Raw genomic sequence first — 21,002 nt, 5'->3', positions numbered from 1 at the left:
TGCTGATACAGCCAAGGGACTCATTCCCAGAATCCAAGTCCACTTAGAATTTATGGGGTGCCAAAAATATAAAAATAAAGTCAATCATAAATGGGATTAATACACCTACATACAACATAGCAAAGTATCTGGCCTGCAAGTTAAGACTTCTAGGGGGGAAAAAAAAAAATTATGCGAAGAACTCCATGCTCTTTATGTAGGCCATAAAGGGAGAAAAAATTTTACCCATGGACATCATGAGCATCTTCAACTTGAAGTCATTATTTGCAAATGTGGCTGCAAACAAAACTGTTCACAACCTACAAGAGCTTATCCCGCCAGACATTAACAAACTGGTTGGTTTATGTTTGTCATCAACATACTTCAGATGGCCATAGCAATACTACAAACAGATAGCCAGCATGGCAATCTGTTGTTATCTATCCTCATTAGCAACTGACATACTCATGGAAGTCTTTGAAGGAAAGGCACTTTGTTTAGCTCCTTTATACTCACAGTGCTGGTTCAAGAATATGGACAACATATTCACTATATGGCCTCATGGTGGGATGGTGTTACACAGTGTAATGTAGCAACTATATTATATAGTAATGTATAAGTGAATCTGCCTCTATTTGTTTTTTTTACTTACATTTGATAATAATAGTAACAACTAAAAGTTTCACCCAAATTTAAAGATAAGAATTTCATGCCACCCTTAAGATGATGCTCCAATTAAATTAAGAGAGAGCACTTGAAATGACACAAGGCAGGCAGACAACTGAACGTTACTTATGGATGGCAATGAGGTGTTTAGAGTGGGAAGGCATGACAATGAAGTAGCCAGAAGATATAAGGGTGTGATTTTAGCATAGGAATGCGAAAAATGTCTCCCTTTGTGACGAAGCACGCTGGGATATTTTTTTACTTCCCCTCGTTTTACCATCTGCCTCATTAAAATTCATTTTTCCGTTTTTGACTAATTACTGTTAACTTACGTGAGTATAAGCAGTATTTTCATAAAAGAGAAAAGTTGGCCCTTCAGTTTTAAAGAAAACAGTATAAGATCTAATTTTATGCTTAGTTTTGTGTATGTCAGCAATTTCCTAATTTATTTTCACTGTTCCTAGTTAATATCTTTTGTTATAGGGTGAAATCAGTAATTGTTTTGTAACTTAAATTCTATTGTTGATTTATAAACAAATATAAATTTTGTACTAATTATAAACATGTGGAGGAACACTTAATAGTATTCTTAAAGGATCTATTTGGCCCTATTCGAAAACATCTAAGCAAAGCCAGCCCTTAATTAATTCTAAAGTAATTAACAGTTTTGTCTAAAGTATTGTTTGTATAACTATATCTGTTGGGTTCATCATTTAAACAAGTAATATGGCTTAATCATTGTAGTAGAAGAAACTGTTACAAGACCCATTTTTTTTATGTATTCAGTTAATTTGATGAGCTAAGTTATAATTGTGATTCCTGTAAATTTAACATCAAGCAATGTGTAGTTTCAGTGCTTTTTATTGTGATAATGTATAAGGGCCTGATTTTTGGTCCTGACACAGTTGGTCCACAGCCGGTTTCAGACACAGAACCCGTATTTGTTAGATCAACAACAATGCATCAACTTAACTGTGAATTAAGTGTTATACTAATAGGCCATGTTTAAAGCAATGATGGTGACTGTTCAATTTATTTGAAAGACTGTGAAAGTGTGGTTAGGTTTTTACAGCTCATAAATGTTCAACAGTAAACTATTGTAACAATATATGGATGTTTGCCTGTGACATATTAAATAGACTTATCAAAAATTAAACAATAGTTAACTGGCCATATTAAATGTGTATATTAGGAGGTTGTGAACAGTGAAAGTAAAGAACTGTGACATGCAAATGTGCACCTGTTGGCTACATCATTTAAAGTAGTCAGTGTTGAACTTCCATCCCCATTTTTCAGCCAGTATAGCAAAGCAGTATGTTGACACCGAGTATAATCAACGAGCAAATAAAGCAGGTGAATGTCACACCTTCAGGTTAAGAACAATTTATTTTAATTGCTGTCTAATGAAGGTAATAGAGGACGATACCTCATGGGTCAGATTCCTCTTGTTTGAATTTATATCTTTTCACACATTTTTAAAAGTGGATACATCTACTGTACTCATGAGTACCAAAGCTTATGTTCATTGGAAAGGGCACCAGCTAAGCCGAAAAGCTCAGTTCTCCTTGCTTTGCTCTTGGAAGTCTGTCTCATAGTGCTGAAATACAGACATGATTGCTTGCATACTTTCACTTCACTCAGTTCTGTCCTATGGCATAATCTACTGGAATACAGCTACAGTCAAAAAATGATTTAGTCTATGGAGAGGTGCAATAAGAATATTGCATAAAGTCATTAATCAAACATCTTTAGAGTATTAGGAATCCTTACACTCTGTAACAATACATCTACATCTACACTAAAACTAAACTTAACTGAACTCCATCCAAATAGGCCTTGGAAGTCCCAATGGTACCAACAGACTGCTGTGTCATCCTCAGCCCACAGGCATCACTGGACATGGATATAGAGGGGCATGTGGTCAGCTCACCATTCTCCCAGCCATATGTCAGGTTATGACACCAGAGTCACTACTTCTCTATCAAGTAGCTTCTCAGTTTGCCTTACAAGGGCTGAGTGCACCCTGCTTGCCAACAGCACTCGGCAGACCGGATGGTCACCCATCCAAGTGTTAGCCCAGCCCGAAAGTGCTATAACTTTGGTGAACTGACGAGAACTGGTGTTACCACTGTGGCAAGGCCATTGGCTCTACATCTACAATGATGTCCAAAATTAAAGAAACAAACTACTATTTCCCCATCTTTTATCTAACTCACAATATAACCATGCAAACTGTCAACAGATGTCTGTATGACAGTGTTTTGTACAGAAGATGACATTCCAGTCAACAGACAACCATGCTGATGATGATGTCAGGGCAGCTACCAAACAGGGTAGTGTTTGCTGGTTAGTCTCATACCCACAATCATTGTGTACACAGTTACAGACAGAGCATTATGGCACAGAGAAGAAGTATTCCAGTCTCTCTGGAATGGAGAGCCATAGGAAGAATGGAAGCATGACAGTCGCAAGCTGATATGTCCCAGTGGCTTAATGTGGATTGTTTTGTTGTTTCTTGGATGTGGCTACAGTTTATAGAGACTGAAACTGTATCCTGAAGGCCAGAGCAGGACCAACCACATGTGACATCAGAGACAGAGAGGACCATTATTTGGCTGTAAGGGCATGACAGTACTGCTTCAGTACTGCACAGCAACTGGCATCTGACCTTGCAGCATCCACTGGATGCCTGTATTGAGGCCACCGGTGTACAGAAGACTTCAGCAGAGTGGCTGTTATTGTCAGAGACCTTCTGTATGTGTACCTCTGACGTATCTTCACAGAAGGGAGTGTCTAGAGTGGAGTCATCAACATGCCACATGCATAGTCGAACAGTGAACCAATGATGTTTCCACAGATGAGTCACAATTTGGTCTGGAAATCAATTCTCAATGGCTCTGCATCTGGATGGAAGATGAAAGATGATTTCAGGACCCAAACATTGTGGAAAAAGACAGATATTAAGGAGGATCCTTAATGGTGTGGGCAAGGATTATGTTGACCACTCAAACAGCTCTTCATGCAATTGTATGGGTGAAATGGCAAGGTTTAAATGGTGTCAGGTATCATGACAATATCTTGGGACCTCATGTGCAGTTGTTGCAAGACACTGATTGCCCAGACTTCGTACTGATGGATGATAATACTCAGTCTCATAGAGCACAGGTTGTTGACGTTTTTGGAAACTGAAGATATTGCATGCATGGCATGGACTGATCACTCTCCCGATTTGAATTTCATACAGCATGTCTGGGATGCCCTAGGAAGACAGGTTTCATCATGTCAGCATCCACCAACCACTCCACAAGAGTTGCGAGCAGTTCTGCAGGTAGAACGGGCCTTATTGCCTCAACAAGATATTGATGACATCCTTCACAGGCTTGTATTGCTCCCAGAGGTGGTCGCACCCCGTACTGAGCACTTTTACCAGTTGTTAGCATGTGTGTGCAAATCAGTTAAGCTGGAAAAAATGAAGAACATTTTTGTCTACCATTATGCATGTTTCAATTGTTTATGTTTTGTATTCTTAACATCATTTCTGCTACAGTATCACCTGTTTATACTGTTCTGTGTCAAAATAAATACAATCTTGTAAAATTTCCATTTGTTGCCTTAATTTTTGGACACCAGTGTGAATGGCGGGTGGTACTTATAGTAGCACTAACTTATCCCCATTCCCTGATCCACTCGCAAATGGCAATATGAAGATTGATCACAAGTAAGCCTCTGTATTATCTCTAATTTCTCCAATTGTCTCAACATGGTCATTTCACAGGATATGTATTGGAGAAAGAAATATGTAGTCCTACACTTCACAGAAAGTACTTTCTGGAAATTTCAATAGCAAACCTTTCCAGGACGCACAGTGCCTCTCATAGCTTCTGCCACTGGAGCTTGTTGAGCATCTCTGTAATGTTCTAGCACTGACAAAATGATCCCAAGACAAAATGCATTGCTCTTCACTGGATCTTCTCTGTCTCTTCTACCAGTCCTACCTGGTAAGGGTCCCAAACTGATGAACAATGCTCAAGAATCACTTGAAAAAGTGTCTTATAAGTCACTTATTTTGTAAATCAGTCACATTTCCTTAAGATTCTTCCTATCAAACTCAGTATGGCATCTGCTTTCTGTCCTATTTGTTTTATGTAGTCATTTCACTTAAGGTCACTCTGGATATTTAGTCGTAGATATTTTATGCTTGATACTCTTTCCAACAATTCATCACCAATATTGGTAGTGTAGTTGTACAGTAGTGGATTTCTTTTCCTATCTGCACACAATATGTTACATTTATTTACATTTCTGGTCAACTGCTAGACCTTGTAGCATTCATCAATCCTCTGTAGATCATCTGCAAATTGATACTGCCTTCTGGCATTGCTACTTTCTTATAGACAACCACGTCATCTGTAAACAGTCTTAAAGAGCTCCCAACACTTTCTACTGGATCATTTATATACATTGTAAACAGTAACAGTCCTATCACACTTACTTGGGGTACTCCAGAAATAGCCTTCACATTTGTTAATTTTATTCTGTTCAGAGTGATGTGTTGAGTTCTGCAAGGAAGTCTTGAATCCAGTTGCAGATCTGGTGTGATTGTTGGTAAGCTCATATTTTTCTCACTAAACAGCACTTCAGGACAGTGTGAAATGTCTTCCTGAAGTCAATGAATACAGCACCAACCTCAGCACCATTACACGCAGTGCTATAAATCTCATGGAGGGACAGAGTGAGCTAAGTTTTGCAAGATATCTTGTTTGCAGAATCTATTTCAGTTTTTATAGAGGTGACATCCATTCCCCTAAAAGTCATAATTCTTGAGCATAAAACATGTTCCATAATTGTACAACAGACTGACATCAAGAATATACGCCTATCATCATTTGCATATATACTCACTCTGAGTTTGCATATACACTCACTCAGAGTATTTGTGGTTAATAAGAAGAGTGAAATTAGGATGAACTCAGCAGTTCACAACACAATCGTAGAATTAAACATAAATCTCGTACATATTCTGTGTGTCCTAGTCCAGGGCATAGAATAGAGTTGTACATAGAAGTACAAAATTCTACAGTAAGTTGCCAGTAGACATCAAGCAGTATACTAGATATCCCCTGATACTGAATAACAAAGCAGCCATTTCTTCTACAATTTATCCAAACATTTGCACCCCCAAAAATAAATTCAGGTTAACTAATGTTCACATTAAACAGGTTTCTAATCTTTCCAGTTATAGACAGCTTCTAATTAAATTGCATGCATATGGAGTAGCACAGATAACTGGTAATGCACAGATGCCTGTGGTTACCACTTGTTAAATTTAAGCTACATAAAAAAAGCTGTTCATTCAGTTTCAGGAAACCGAATGAAGTAAATGTTTGGCAACATTGACCCTGACAGGCTGCTTGAATATGCATGCATGATGACCTGATTGGTTAACTTCAATGTTGAATAACACAAAAATAGTACAATGTATCAATTTTTTTTCTTAACAAACATTTCTCACCTCAACCTCCCCTGCAACATACTTACAATTTTTTAGACTGTTTCTGACCGCCCAGTGTAAGTATTCAAGACACTTGAAGCTACACATTTCAATGTCCAATGCTGGACAAAAAAATCATTCAGCTTATCAATTTCAGCTACATTTCGGGTATAAAAGTGTAACTTGAGAAGTTGAAGAAATACTGAACATTCTGTACGGCCATCTCTGATTTATGTCAAAAAAAGAAAGTTATGGCCCACTAGCATAAATACAACATTGCAGTGCTGCTGTTGATCAGAAGTATTATGTAAAGTTCCTTCCACTCATAATAAGTGAGAAATCCAGGATTTAGCCCCAGTCCAGCAAAAATTTGTGCTGTTGTCATTCTAATCTACAGCTCATGGTTGCCCATATTTGTAACTACAAATATGTTTCATGAATTATCATTAGGGTTCTGTACACACTATCATCGCAACTATATCAGGAGATAGCTGACATTTGTTTTTGTAGGCCACTGCCAAGTTTGAAAGGGAATTTTGCACCATTTCTGGTCGTAATAAATTTGTTATTGAGATTTGTATTCCTGGGCCCAGCAATAGAAGCCAGTACCTGTATTACAGTGAAGAAATTAGTCACATTATTTCAAAGATATTATTAAACCCAAATGTACTTATATTGTCAATGAACCTCAATACTTTTCAAACTGCTGTTAGAAATTTAAAAAATGAGGCAAATTCTCATTTCAAATTGCAGATCAGGTTTCTGCCCAGTAGAATGTGTTATGAAAGAACTAGAGACACTTTGTAGAGCCTATTATGTTAAGCCGGAGAAATTGTGGGTTGACAAGTAGTCAGATTTGGCGAATGTAATGAACAGTTTAATCTGAATGAATTCCTAAAAGAAACAGAATAAAAAATCAAGCTCATAATAAACTAGTCAATATTTATTTGATAAAACTATAGAATTATGGTACAGAATAGCTGGCCATACTTACCTCCAGGAGGTAAAATTTTTAGTACTGATGATAAACACATCTAAAACTACAACTACTTACCCTAGAATTACCAGGGTAAAAAAGGGTAGTTTAGGGAAATTTTGAAGAGAAGGGCAGGTCACTCAACACCAGGATGAAAAGAACCCATGTGTTGTCAAACAGACAAAATGTTTTGGGAACAATGTGCAATATAGGAATTCATACGTTAATTGTCAACCCATTAATTCTAGGGTCATTTCTCATGTGAATGTAGTAATTCTTCTAGCCTTTCTGACATTTTTTGTCTGACTAATCACTTTTGCAAACCATTTATGTAAATTTTATTACAATGGCCACTCGTTAGCAGTGAATTAGCTGCTTAATATGGTTGATACTATGATTTGTTTAGCTATGAAGTATATTCTGGCTAACATTGTAATTTTTTTCTAAGGGCATTATAAACTATCTGATATACTGGACACACAGATAACAGTATATAATTTTGATCTTAAATTTAATGTTTGTAAAACTGTGCACTTTTTTGTTGCAGAGATACTTAATCAACACTGTGGTCAAGATTTACATGAGTTTTTAAGTGTTAACTCTTAGAATGGGAGGCAGGGGATCATATTATCAACTTTAATGCCACTATGCAGCCTGATGACTGCATTTTCTAACCGTTGAGGCAAGATGCACCACCAGTACAGTGCACTCCACCAAGGCATGCAACTCTGCAGCGTGTGTGTGTGTGTGTGTGTGTGTGTGTGTGTGTGTGTGTGTGTGTGTAAAGATGAGTACTTTGATATCAAATGAACAAATGAACAAACCTTGCTGTAACTATATCATCTCAGCACAGCAAAGACCTTGCAAGGGCTACAATCAACGGAGTAAGGAAAACAGTGACTGAGAAATCTAGATCCAGAGATTCATGTGTATAGTAATGAGAGTAGTAAATGATTTCCATACATTTCAGTTTGTATGTTCTATCTTCTTATTTTAAATTCTTATTTGTATAATATGTGGGGATTTGCACTACATTGTTTATTAGTCACTGCTTTCTATAATTATTTGAATTATAGGAAGTATACCACTAAAGCTGTACCACTAAATCATTACCAGGCTACAGCAACATTTGCATGAAAAACTCCTAAAAACACTCTGACACAAGTATAGTACATTATTATAAGTGAAATCAATTACCAGATGATTTGGGAGACATGAGATGATATGTAATCGATGTGCTTCCTGCACTTTCTCCAAATAATGTAACTCGTTCAGGATTGCCACCAAAGGCAGCTATATTCTCCTTCACCCATTGTAGAGCCAAAACCTGGTCTTTAAAACCTCTGTTGCCGGGAATTATACTGTCCTGTGTGCTTAGGTAACCTGAAATTAGAGATATGTTTCATTATCTCATATTTTCCAGTCAGTGAAAGAAGCTGTCTTCTAATAATTCCTTAAGTAATAATATCTTTTGCAATGAAAAGAAACAGCATATTGATAGAAAGTAATATGGTAAGGCATCCAGAATGAATCTGTTTTGAATCTTCCTGGGAGATTAAATCTGCATGCCAGACTGAGACTCATTTGGACAATGCTCTCAGTGACTAAGCTACACATAAACAATTCTCAACGAGCCCTTACAGTTTCACTTCTGTGTTTAACCTGTCAGGACGATTTAATTGTAAGGCATGTCTGAAAACCCTCGAATGGTGTACATCCTTGAAATTGAAGGTATATTTCTATTTATAACTGGTTAAGGAATGCATTAAATAGGTATTAAGGATAATTATATCAAGATGTTACAACCAAGATTTGTTTATTGAGAGGTGGTACAGGAGAGTGTAACGGTGACGCAGAGGGAAGGGGTGTTTTCTACAGTAGCACTGAGAGAATATCGCTGTTTCGTTGATATGATCCGTCATGGATTTTGCCATCTGTCAAATGTCTAAATATGAGACTTCTTCACACATTGGTGCAATTGAGGAGTACACTTCATTTTGAAACTTCCTGGCAGATTAAAACTGTGTGCCGGACTGAGACTCGAACTTGGGACCTTTGCCTTTCGCAGGCAAGTGCTCTACCATCTGAGCTACTCATACATGACTCACGCCCCGTCCTCACAGCTTTACTTCTGCCAGTACCTCATCTCCTACCTTCCAAACTTTCAAAAGCTCTCCTGAAAACCTTGCAGAACTAGCACTCCTGAAAGAAAGGATATCGCAGAGATATAGCTTAGCCACAGCCTGGGTGATGTTTCCAGAATGAGATTTTCACTCTGCAACGGAGTGTGCACTGATATGAAACTTCCTGGCAGATTGAAACTGTGTGCCGGACCGAGACTCGAACTCAGCACCTTTGCCTTTCGACTCACACCCTGTCCTCACAGCTTTACTTCTGCCAGTACCTCGTCTCCTACCTTCCAGACTTTACAGATTTTAACGTGAGATACCGTATTTCTCAAGGTTCACCTACATGGCACAAAGTTCAGCATGCCTGACTGCAATAGAGAGGCCCTGTGGCTTTATCTTTTTGGACAGACTACAGTGGGAAGCACATGCCTGTTGAGGACAACTCAATAGAATAATAGCACAATAGGAACTTTAGTTTTAACAGTTACTACAGGCACCTATGTTTTCTAGGTACATCTTTTTTCTTCCACAAAAGAGCATATACAACAGCATTAGAAGGCCATGAAATAATAAGCTCTCACAACCCTGTTTGGATAAAAAAAATTCAAGTATCTGTGTGTAATGACATCAACTGATTGAGATGTGATATTATGGTAAGCACAAATTCCCACACTCTAGCTTAGTACTACTTTTAATCTCTAACATATGTAAATAACAGCAGTCACTCATTGGAGATGCAAATGGGGTTGCTGTATGAGGAATGAAACAGAAGGTATACTGATTTTAATTAAGAGAGGAAAATCAGAATTTAGTTTGATGTAAGGCATGAGGCGAGATAGTATGGACTGCGTGGGTGGCAGTGCCGAATGATTTTGGAGGGAACTAAGTTGGGTGTCAGTACTGGGGCGCAGTGAGTTGCACAATCAAGGAGATAGAGTAAGACAACCACACAAGAGCTGGGCAAAAACTAAAATGCAGTATCTGTAAGTGGATGCCCTTTCACAATAGGAAAGGTAGACTGCTCCTACCAGTGTGCTCTAGCAAAGCAAACATATTTCTATTGCTAAAAATTAAGGTAAAGCAGGACGAAGCAGCAAAGATTACATTGTGTCATAATTCTGCAGTTTGAGGGCTAGAAAGTCAGTAAGAATGAGTTAAGCATTCAATTTCACAGTAAATATGGTGGCTCATGTCACAGCAGAGATGGAAGAGCAGCAGGAATGCCATTGTTAGGGCTTGGAGCTCTGGCAGCTAATGGGAAGGATGGGCATCATTCACTAGTTCAAATCTCATAAATAAGCTTTGCATTTTACTCAGACAGAATCAAGAATGTGTGAAGTAACTTGTGCTAGGCTGAGCAGTTTTACAACTTTGAATTAAAGTTTGATTTGGATTGTGACAATGACCATCATAGACAAACATAGTTCACTTTGCAAAGCTTATTCTGCACAATAACATGGACGCTATCAGACCTGACAATGCAGCTGCTGTGCCTGCTGCTAATGGTGTACATCTCTTCTGTGTTCAAGCAGCAGTTGGCGATAACATGTTGGTTACAATCACTAATAATTTGAATTGTGGGGCTTTAGTGGAGTGAAACTGTGTAGTTCTGTGTTGTCCCTTTGGGAAAGGTCATGGCATTGTGTAGGAAAGACCTGTATGGCAAAAAGTAATTGGGATTCACCAACTTGTGTGAACCAGATGGGAGGTTGCACCTGTGGCAAAGCATCACATGGAGGGGCATAACCACACACCCACCATCATAGTGGATTCTGAGTCACACAGTATGGAAGCAGTGGTGTTTGGAAAACTTTGTAAGAAGATTTGGTAGAGACCAACATTCCTTAAAATATACCATGTGGTTATAATTAAACTTTCCCTATTTAACATGTTACAACACAGAAAACAATTACAGTACAAGGACCAAACTTAGTTGCCTTAATGTCAAGGACATGAGGAAGAGAAAATACAGAATCAAATCAATTGAAACACTTTTAATGTGTTGCTATGGTACATCATATTATTACATACCAGTACCATTACTGCTACAAAAGTGGCTCAATATAGTACCCACCAGTCTTCAAAAGAGTCTGAAAGTGCAGGATCAAGTGATCGTGCTGGCCAAGCACTTGGAAATGATCAGCAGGTGAAATCTGTCTCCTGTAGGGCTGGTATGACATGCTGGTGAAGCATATCACACTAACACTGGCCAGTCACACTGCACATCTTTTGTCCTTGAGTGCCAAACTGTTCACAAAAGAATGAGCGTATGATGAACATAGCCATGAAGCCACATCATATGGTGACACACTCACCAAACAGAGGAACTTCATGCCCAGTGACTGGAGGTGAAGATCCTCACACTCAGCAAATCTGTGTGTTCACCTTGCCTGTCGGAGAACAATGAGCTTCATCTGTCACACAGGATGGTCCAGGGCCAGACCTCATCAACTTCAGTCCTTGTGAGAAAGTGGAGAGTGAAGTCAACATGTCGTTGTGCAGCCTGCAGTGCAAGCTGCTGTATGATATGGATCTTGTACGGATACCACTTGAGAATGGTTGATAGCACCTTCCTTACAGTGGACCACAGGATGTTCAACTGTCATAAAAACAGCACGCACATAGCCTGATGATCAGGAATTGCATGCAGCATTGTCTATCATAACAACAGCGATTTCATCAACCACCTTGGTGCAACTTGTCGTCAGCCTCTTCCCCAGAGCAACACCCAGTTCTCCAGTTGATCTGAACTACTTCATCATGCTCCATACAGCAGGTGGAGAAAGAGGACCCTTCTGTAATCCTTTCACATGGCATTATTCTTGAAGTGCAGCTGCAAAATTACTGTTGTTTTTATAATAGAGTGTCACCAACAATACCCTGCTCCTTTTGTTCAAGGTCACATTGACACATCAACAAGTGCACTACAACTGGTCAGGTTTGTGAGACTATGAATTACGATGACTGATCACAGCACTTAGTGGCCGTAGTTGGATCTGGACGATGGCACTGTGACGCATGGAAACCATGCACACCATACTCTGGGTATTAATGCTACCAAGTTTAGTACATGTGTGGTAATTAGTTTCTGTGTTATAATGTGTTAAATAGGAGAAGTTTAATTATAGCCACCAAGTACTTGATTTGTACCAGAACTTTAGTATTTTCCTTAGTAGTGGCAAACCTTTATTTCCAAATGTTAGTTTTATGCCTTTGTACAGAGACAGAATTCACAGGGTAGCAAATAATGCATGACTGTATGCACTGCAGGTAAGAGCAGGTAAGTTACAGGTTGAGAAAGTACAGAGGCTGACTATACTGCTAATGTGCAAGTAAGTCTTAGACAGGACCTGCCACACACTCCTGTAAAGCTATTGCTTACCATACCAGTCAGTCACTGTGGTCCAGATGCACTGTTGCGTAGGGATTGTCTGATTGCTTCTCCTGTTGAAATGCCAATGTAAGAATCAATGTACTCTATCTGTCTGCATCTAAAGTAAATTCCATGTGGAAGCGTGAGAACTTTTTCTAAATGTTTGCACAGCACGTATCTGAGGTATGACATGGGTTCAGCCTCACTTTCACCTAGTGGGATGTGGAAAACAGCCTAATCCTACATCGAGGCTGGCCAACACACCAGCTCATGTCAACCACTGAGGCAACACTGCCCAGATTGTGCTTGTAATCACAAGCATCTTCTGATGAGGCCATGCCAGACTTCTGCATATTAGCCAGCCCAGGTCCAGTCTGAGTAAGTTGTAGTTTGATCAGTGAAGTGCGTGCCAATGTATCAGTTTCTTGTGTTTACATTCTGGACTCCAGTTGTTACTGGAGGAATTCTGATACAGAATAAACAGGACTTGCTTCAATCTGATGCTCTGTGATAGCGTGTACTGTTCCAAACCAGATCACGAATTATCAAATAAGTTGGGGAGAGTCCCCACTGGTTTCATATGCAGCTCAAGTTTAAAAAACTTTGATAACTGAATTACAAAAGCCTCACTAAATGGTACAACTGCCTACAATGTCATACTTGAAGGAGAAGAAGCAGTTCTATTACTAAAATCCAACAATAACAGCCAAGAGAGTAGTACCAGGCCACATCTAAGTTTAAATTACACACACACACACACACACACACACACACACACACACACACAAAAACCACTGCCTCACACAGTCACAAATAATGGTTCAGTAAGATTACTTGAAAAGAATTTAATGGAAGGAGAGGGGAGAGGGTGATGAAAAACATTTACAGAGCACATGATCCAAAACAGAATATTAATGAAACTCCTTGGCAGATTAAAACTGTGTGCTGGACCAAGATTCAAACTTGGGTCCTTTGCCTTTTGTGAGCAAAAGCTCTACCAATGCAGCTACAAAATCATGACTCACGACCTGCCCTCGCAGCTTTATTTCTGTGAGTGCCTCAGTCATACTTTCCAACCTTCACAGAAGTTCTCTTGTGAAACTAGCAGTACTAGCAGATGCGGAAGAAAGAATATTGCAGAGAAATGGCTCAGCCACAGCATGCAGTCCAGTCAAATAGTAGATATACCATGCAAACCCCCCCCTCCCCCCATGAACCATGGACCTTGCCGTTGGTGGGGAGGCTTGCGTGCCTCAACGATACAGATAGCCGTACCATAGGTGCAATCACAATGGAGGGGTATCTGTTGAGAGGCCAGACAAACGAGTGGTTCCTGAAGAGGGGCAGCAGCCTTTTCAGTAGTTGCAGGGACAGCAGTCTGGATGATTGACTGATCTGGCCTTGTAACATTAACCAAAATGGTCTTGCTGTTCTGATACTGCAAACAGCTGAAAGCAAGGGGAAACTACAGCCATAATTTTTCCCGAGGGCATGCAGCTTTACTGTATGATTTAATGATGATGGCGTCCTCTTGGGTCAAATATTCCAGAGGTCAAATAGTCCCCCATTCGGATCTCCGAGCGGGGACTACTGAAGAGGACGTTGTTATCAGGAGAAAGAAAACTGGCGTTCCACGGGGCGGAGCATGGAATGTCAGATCCCTTAATCAGGCAGGTAGGTTAGAACATTTAAAAAGGGAAATGGATAGGTTAAAGTTAGATATAGTGGGAATCAGTGAAGTTCGGTGGCAGGAGGAACAAGACTTTTGGTCAGGTGAATACAGGGTTATAAATACAAAAGAAAATAGGGGTAATGCAGGTGTAGGTTTAATAATTAATAAAAAATAGGAGTGCGCGTAAGCTACTACAAACAGCATAGTGAATGCATTATTGTGGCCAAGATAGACACAAAGCCCATGCCTACTACAGTAGTTCAAGTTTATATGCCAACTAGCTCTGCAAATGACGAAGAAATTGATGAAATATATGATGAGATAAAAGAAATTATTCAGCTAGTGAAGGGAGATGAAAATTTAATAGTCATGAGTGATTGGAATTGGTCAGTAGGAAAAGGGATAGAAGGAAACATAGTAGGTGAATATGGATTGCGGCTAAGAAATGAAAGAGGAAGCCGTCTGGTAGAATTTTGGGCAGAGCATAACTTAATCATAGCTAACACTTGGTTCAAGAATCATGAAAGAAGGTTGTATACATGGAAGAACCCTGGAGATACTAAAAGGTATCAGATAGATTATATAATGGTAAGACAGACATTTAGGAATCAGGTTTTAAATTGTAAGACATTTCCAGGGGCAGATGTGGACTCTGACCACAATCTATTGGTTATGAACTGTAGATTAAAACTGAAGAAACTGCAAATAGGTGGGAATTTAAGGAGATGGGACCTGCATAAACTGAAAGAACCAGAGGTTGTACAGAGTTTCAGGGAGAGCATAAGGGAACAAGTGACAGGAATGGGGGAAAGAAATACAGTAGAAGAAGAATGGGTAGTTTTGAGGGATGAAATAGTGAAGGCAGCAGAGGATCAAATGGGTAAAAAGACGAGGGATAGTAGAAACCCTTGGGTAACAGAAGAAATATTGAATTTAATTGATGAAAGGAGAAAATATAAAAATGCAGTAAATGAAGCAGGCAAAAAGGAATACAAACGTCTCAAAAATGATATTGACAGGAAGTGCAAAATGGCTAAGGAGGGATGGCTAGAGGACAAATGTAAGGATGTAGAGGCTTATCTCACTAGGGGTAAGATAGATACTGCCTATAGGATAATTAAAGAGACCTTTGGAGAAAGGAGAACCACTTTCATGAATATCAAGAGCTTTGATGGAATCCCAGTTCTAAGCAAAGAAGGGAAAGCAGAAAGGTAGAAGGAGTATATAGAGGGCCTATACAAGGGCGATGTACTTGAGGACAATATTATGGAAATGGAAGAGGATGAAGATGAAGATAAAATGGGAGATATGATATTGCGTCAAGAGTTTGACAGAGCACTGAAACACCTGAGTTGAAACAAGGCCCCCGGAGTAGACAACATTCCATTAGAACTACTGACAACCTTGGGAGAGCCAGTCCTGACAAAACTCTACCATCAGGTGAGCAAAATGTATGAGACAGGCGAAATACCCTCAGACTTCAAGAAGAATATAGTAATTCCAATCCCAAAGAAAGCAGGTGTTGACAGATGTGAAAATTACTGAACTATCAGTTTAATAAGTCACATCTGCAAAATACTAATGCGAATTCTTTACAGATGAATGGAAAAACTGGTGGAAGCCGACCTCGGGGAAGATCAGTTTGGATTCAGTAGAAATGTTGGAACACGTGAGGCAATACTGACCCTACGGATTATCTTAGAAGAAAGATTAAGGAAAGGCAAAAATATGTTTCTAGTATTTGTAGACTTAGAGAAAGCTTTTGACAATGTTGATTGGAATGCTCTCTTTCAAATTCTGAAGATGGCAGGGATAAAATACAGAGAGCAAAAGGCTATTTACAATTTGTAAAGAAAGCAGATGGCAGTTATAAGAGTCGAGGGGTATGAAAGGAAAGCAGTGGTTGGGAAGGGAGTGAGACAGGGTTGTAGCCTATACCCGATGTTATCCAATCTGTATATTGAGCAAGCAATGAAGGAAACAAAAGAAAAGTTCGGAGTAGGTATTAAAATCTATGGAGAAGAAATAAAAACTTTGAGGTTCGCCGATGACATTGTAATTCTGTCAGAGACAGCAAAGGACTTGGAAGAGCGGTTGAACGGAATGGACAGTGTCTTGAAAGGAGGATATAAGATGAACATCAACAAAACCAAAACGAGGATAATGGAATGTAGTTGGATTTAGTCAGGTGATGCTGAGGGAATTAGATTAGGAAATGAGATACTTAAAGTAGTAAAGGAGTGTTGCTATTTGGGGAGCAAAATAACTGATGATGGTCGAACTAGAGAGGATATAAAATGTAGACTGGCAATGGCAAGGAAAGTGTTTCTTGAGAAGAGAAATTTGTTAGCATCGAGTATTGATTTAAGTGTCAGGAAGTCGTTTCTGAAAGTATTTGTATGGAGTGTAGCCATGTATGGAAGAAAAACATGGACGATAAACAGTTTGGACAAGAAGAGAATAGAAGCTTTCGAAATGTGGTGCTACAGAAGAATGCTGAAGATTAGATGGGTTGATCACATAACTAATGAGGAGGTATTGAATAAAATTGGGGAGAAAAGGAGCTTGTGGCACAACTTGACTAGAAGAAGGGATTGGTTGGTAGGACATGTTCTGAGACATCAAGGGATCACCAAGTTAGTATTGGAGGGCAGCGTGGAGGGTAAAAATCGTAGAGGGAGACCAAGAGATGAATACACTAAGCAGATTCAGAAGGATGTAGGCTGCAGTAGGTACTGAGAGATGAGGCAGCTTGCACAGGATAGAGTAGCATGGAGAGCTGCAGCAAACCAGTCTCAGGACTGAAGACCACAACAACAACAACAACCTTGCAAAAGGTGGGGTAGAAGAGTTTATTTTTTCAACTTGTTCATATGGTTAGAAAGATTTGCCAACAAAATTTCGCTTGGAAAACTTTCTGCAGTCAAAAAACTTCGAAAATTTCGGACTTTTTTCAGTTTTTTTCAAAATATCTCAGTTTCGTTTGCTCCTATCGCTTTAACATCTATTTTATTTTTTAAAGAGCACAAAATTCTCTACAAATTTTATTCGTGCCATTTTTTTTTTTTTTACTCCCAATATCTAAGGCACTACAGCGCCTCAAAAAATACCAATTTTGCAAATTTTGAGCATAGTGGCAAGATACCTTATTTTTTAACACTATTTTTTCAGTTTCTGTTTGTGTAGTATAAATACATTATACATCATGTTATAAGTTGGTATTTACCACCTCACCTTCAGGTATTCAATTTCTCTGTATGCAACATGAGGATTGCTGGGCATCCAACTATTGTGATTCTTACATCACTACCTGAAGTTCACTATGGGCCACCTCATCCCTGGTATTTATAAAACTATAAATATAAAATACATCATTAAGAGATATAGACACACACACACACACACACACACACACACATGCACACACACACACACACACACACACACACATACACACACAAAATAAGTTGTCTCAGGAAACTGAACTATTATTACCTGCGATAGGCAACCTAATTAGGTAGGTAATTATTCTTCTGTATAAAAGCCACACAGTTGACATTAAAAATAAGTGGCTTTATTACAATTAAAATGCATTGTCAGTTACTAAAAAATGTTGTCAGTTATGGGTGTGTAATACTTGTAATATCACACATTAGCGCACTTGAGACAGATATGAGCATCACTTCCAACATTTTGATGGGCCAGGTTCCTCAGTGTCACCAGAAATACCTTGAGTTACGGATTCAGGTTCTGTACATAGAGTTGATCCCAGATTGACCTCTTCTTTAAACAGCGAGTCAGCCTCAGCAAGTTCATTGGTTTCGTCAGCGGTTTCCTCAACATCCTCCATAAAATCTTCTTCACTGTCTTCATATAAAAATTTTGGCACATTTTCACAGTTGACCTCAATACATTTCTTGCAAATTGAAGAACATTTCAAACCCACTTTTCTGCAGGAGCACGCTCTGCCACAGTTCAGCTTGCATAAGCATGAGACAATGTGAAGAAGTGCTTCAGGTGCTGGATCTTGACTCATTATAATGGGTATTGGACCATGGTCACTGTGATTTCAGACCCATTTCTCACGAGGTTTCCAGTTTCCCATCCAACTTTGGACTTGTTGGTAAGTCCGCAACGAATGATGTTGTGCAGCATCTTGTGTAGGTGGCAACCGTGCAAGATTCAGTTTGCTTCTTGTGGCAGACTTGGCGAATATCTGGTACCGCAAATGGCCTAGTGTGTGGAAACTGCTGACACCTCCACTATACAATGCGATAGTAACCTGTTCTCTTGCAGTTATTATTTCTTCACGGGTAGCATGTGGTTTATTGAACGTGGAAAGCGCTGAAGTCAGGTGTTCATTTTTCGCAACAATATTGCAACATTTAATTTTTCCTTGACCAAAAAATGCAGATGTTGTATCACATCTGCTAAAGGTGTGAGTGAACAGAATATATACACTGTCAAACTTGTGAGATGCAGTGGAAATCCACTTGTCTTCTGCATTTTCTCTTCCTGCCTTTAAGAAAAATAAGTTTTCAATCCCTTGCCCCAAACCGGTCATGAGCACAAGCACATCAACATCTTCTCCTGCAATGACAACACTTCCAAACTCTTTGGTTCTTGAAATGGCAGATGTTACACTTATAACGTCAGCATCTTCTTGTGCCTGGTGCACTTCAGTGCTACACTCCAGAAATTCCATTTTAGGAAGTGTGATCAAAGGCATCTTGTTTCGTTTGTTGTACAAGAACTTGTCCTCAGGTACTTGGTTCACCATCTCTGATTCAACCACAACGTCAACCGAAGAATGTGTGTTGGACCTACGCATCCTCTCAGCACTCTTTGTGCTACATTTGTCTCCCTCACATGGACACCCATCAAATTCAATAGAAAATTGAGATCCAAAATGATGTTGCAGGTAAGAAACATACCTTTGGGCTATTGACTTGAAGCAAACATTTCGAGTCCAAGGCACTTTGTGGATAAGGTACCCTCCATCAATGACAAAAAATTTACTCGGTCCACCTGACTTCACATCTTCCACTGGAACAAAGGCATTGTAGAACGAAGATTTTGTTCCTTTTTGCGTGCCATTTTCTGAGAATAGGGTCATTGGGTTAAGAGCAAGTTCATATTTCAGAAAGGCCTTTAACTCTTTTTCACTTTGTTTCATTAAACAAATCCTTTGGAAAAGAGTGAAAGGTTCAACAGGAGTAATTTTAGTGCTCCCAGCTTTTACAGAATTGAATGCAGAAAGGAGAGTCACTACTTTATCTTTTCTACAGAATTTTACATCGTGGAAATTGTCACCAACTAGTCTTTGCTTGAAATTTGAAAAATTGGTACTTTTTGACACACTGTAACGCCTTAGATACTAGGAGTAGAAAAAATGGTAAGAACCAAATTTGTAGAGAATTTTGTGCTCTTTAAAAAAGAAAATAGACATCAAACCGATAGGAGCAAATGAAACAGTGAAAAAATTTGGAAAAACTGAAAAAAGTCCGAAATTTTCGAAGTTTTTTGACTGGAGAAAGTTTTCCCATGAGAAATTTTGTTGGCAAAGCTTGGTTTTCTAACCTTTCCAACAATATGAACGAGTTGAAAAAATAAACTCTTCTACACCACCTTTTGCAAGGTGCACGCTTTTTTTTCTGACAGTTTCACTGGACTAATGGGGGATGTTTCTATAATTCATTTCAGCCTCAGGCTATGACTAAGCCATGTTTCTGCAAAGTTCTTTCTTTCAGGAATGCTAGTTCTGCAAGATTCACAAGAGTACTTCTGTGAAGTTTGGAAACTAAGAGATGAGTTACTGGTGGAAGTAAATCTGTGCGGGTGGGTCATGAGTCATTCTTGGGTAACTCAGTCAGCAGAGCACCTGCCCACAAAAGGCAAAGGTCCTGAGCTTGAGTCTCAGTCTGTCACACAGTTTTAACCTGCCAGGAAATTTCATATCAGTGCACACTCTGCTGCAGAGTGGAAATTTCATTCATGCATATTAATTCTGGAAACAAATTACTTTAATATTACCTGTTGCTTTCTCTCAATGAAATTAATTTCCACAATTATGCATAATCACATAAGGAAATCAAACTTTTCCTAACAAGTGGTAGAAGATACTTGTACAAAGAAATATGTAATTTAAGTGCTACACTGAAGAAGTGGCTCCCTTAATTCTCAAGTAGTTCCATTTGCTCCATTACTTTCATATTTTTAATGAGTTACACAACCTAGAGTTTATGTGAACAGACAGTTTTAACTTAAGACAGACATTCTTGAATCTAAACATAAATAGAGAAAAATGAAGATTATCACCTGCAAAAAAATTGTTGTACATCAAAGAGAAGACTTGTTGAAACTACATTAAAAACAAATTCTAAAAACCAAAATTTTTAATAAATTTTTATAAATTTTTAATAAATATTTAATAAATTTTAATAAATTTAAATTTTTAATAAATTTTTAATAAAAAAATTGCAGGAGAGAAATCCAATAATGAAATAAAAAGCTTGGGATTCCATATCACAAGGTAGGAGAAATGAGATGTGGACAAAATAATAGGTCAGTGAAAAATCAATGTTCAGTTACAGTGCCTAATAACAACCTATATGACCCTCTGTGAGTGATATAAGTGGAACTGGGACGTTTTTTCAACAATGCAAGGAAGTGTCTAAAAGTATTTCAACAATCTGGATGTGACTTGTGGTAAATGC

General features: G+C 38.8%; 1 protein-coding gene across 2 annotated transcripts in view; it reads right to left on the bottom strand.

Moving 5' to 3' along the window:
- The window catches only part of LOC126267180 (cholinesterase 1-like), a 156,513-nt gene that overhangs the window by 89,079 nt on the left and 46,432 nt on the right, over positions 1 to 21,002 (bottom strand). For both annotated transcript variants that reach the window (XM_049972143.1, XM_049972142.1), the window contains exon 5: positions 8,310 to 8,495. In XM_049972143.1, coding sequence (XP_049828100.1) covers positions 8,310 to 8,495 — 186 coding nt within the window. The remainder of the gene's footprint in view (positions 1 to 8,309; positions 8,496 to 21,002) is intronic.

Source organism: Schistocerca gregaria, chromosome 4 (genome assembly GCF_023897955.1).
Source record: "Schistocerca gregaria isolate iqSchGreg1 chromosome 4, iqSchGreg1.2, whole genome shotgun sequence".
NCBI classification, from domain to species: Eukaryota; Metazoa; Arthropoda; class Insecta; order Orthoptera; family Acrididae; genus Schistocerca; species Schistocerca gregaria.
The sequence above is the reverse complement of the archived record's forward strand: the minus strand, read 5'-3'. Positions and strand labels throughout refer to the sequence as shown.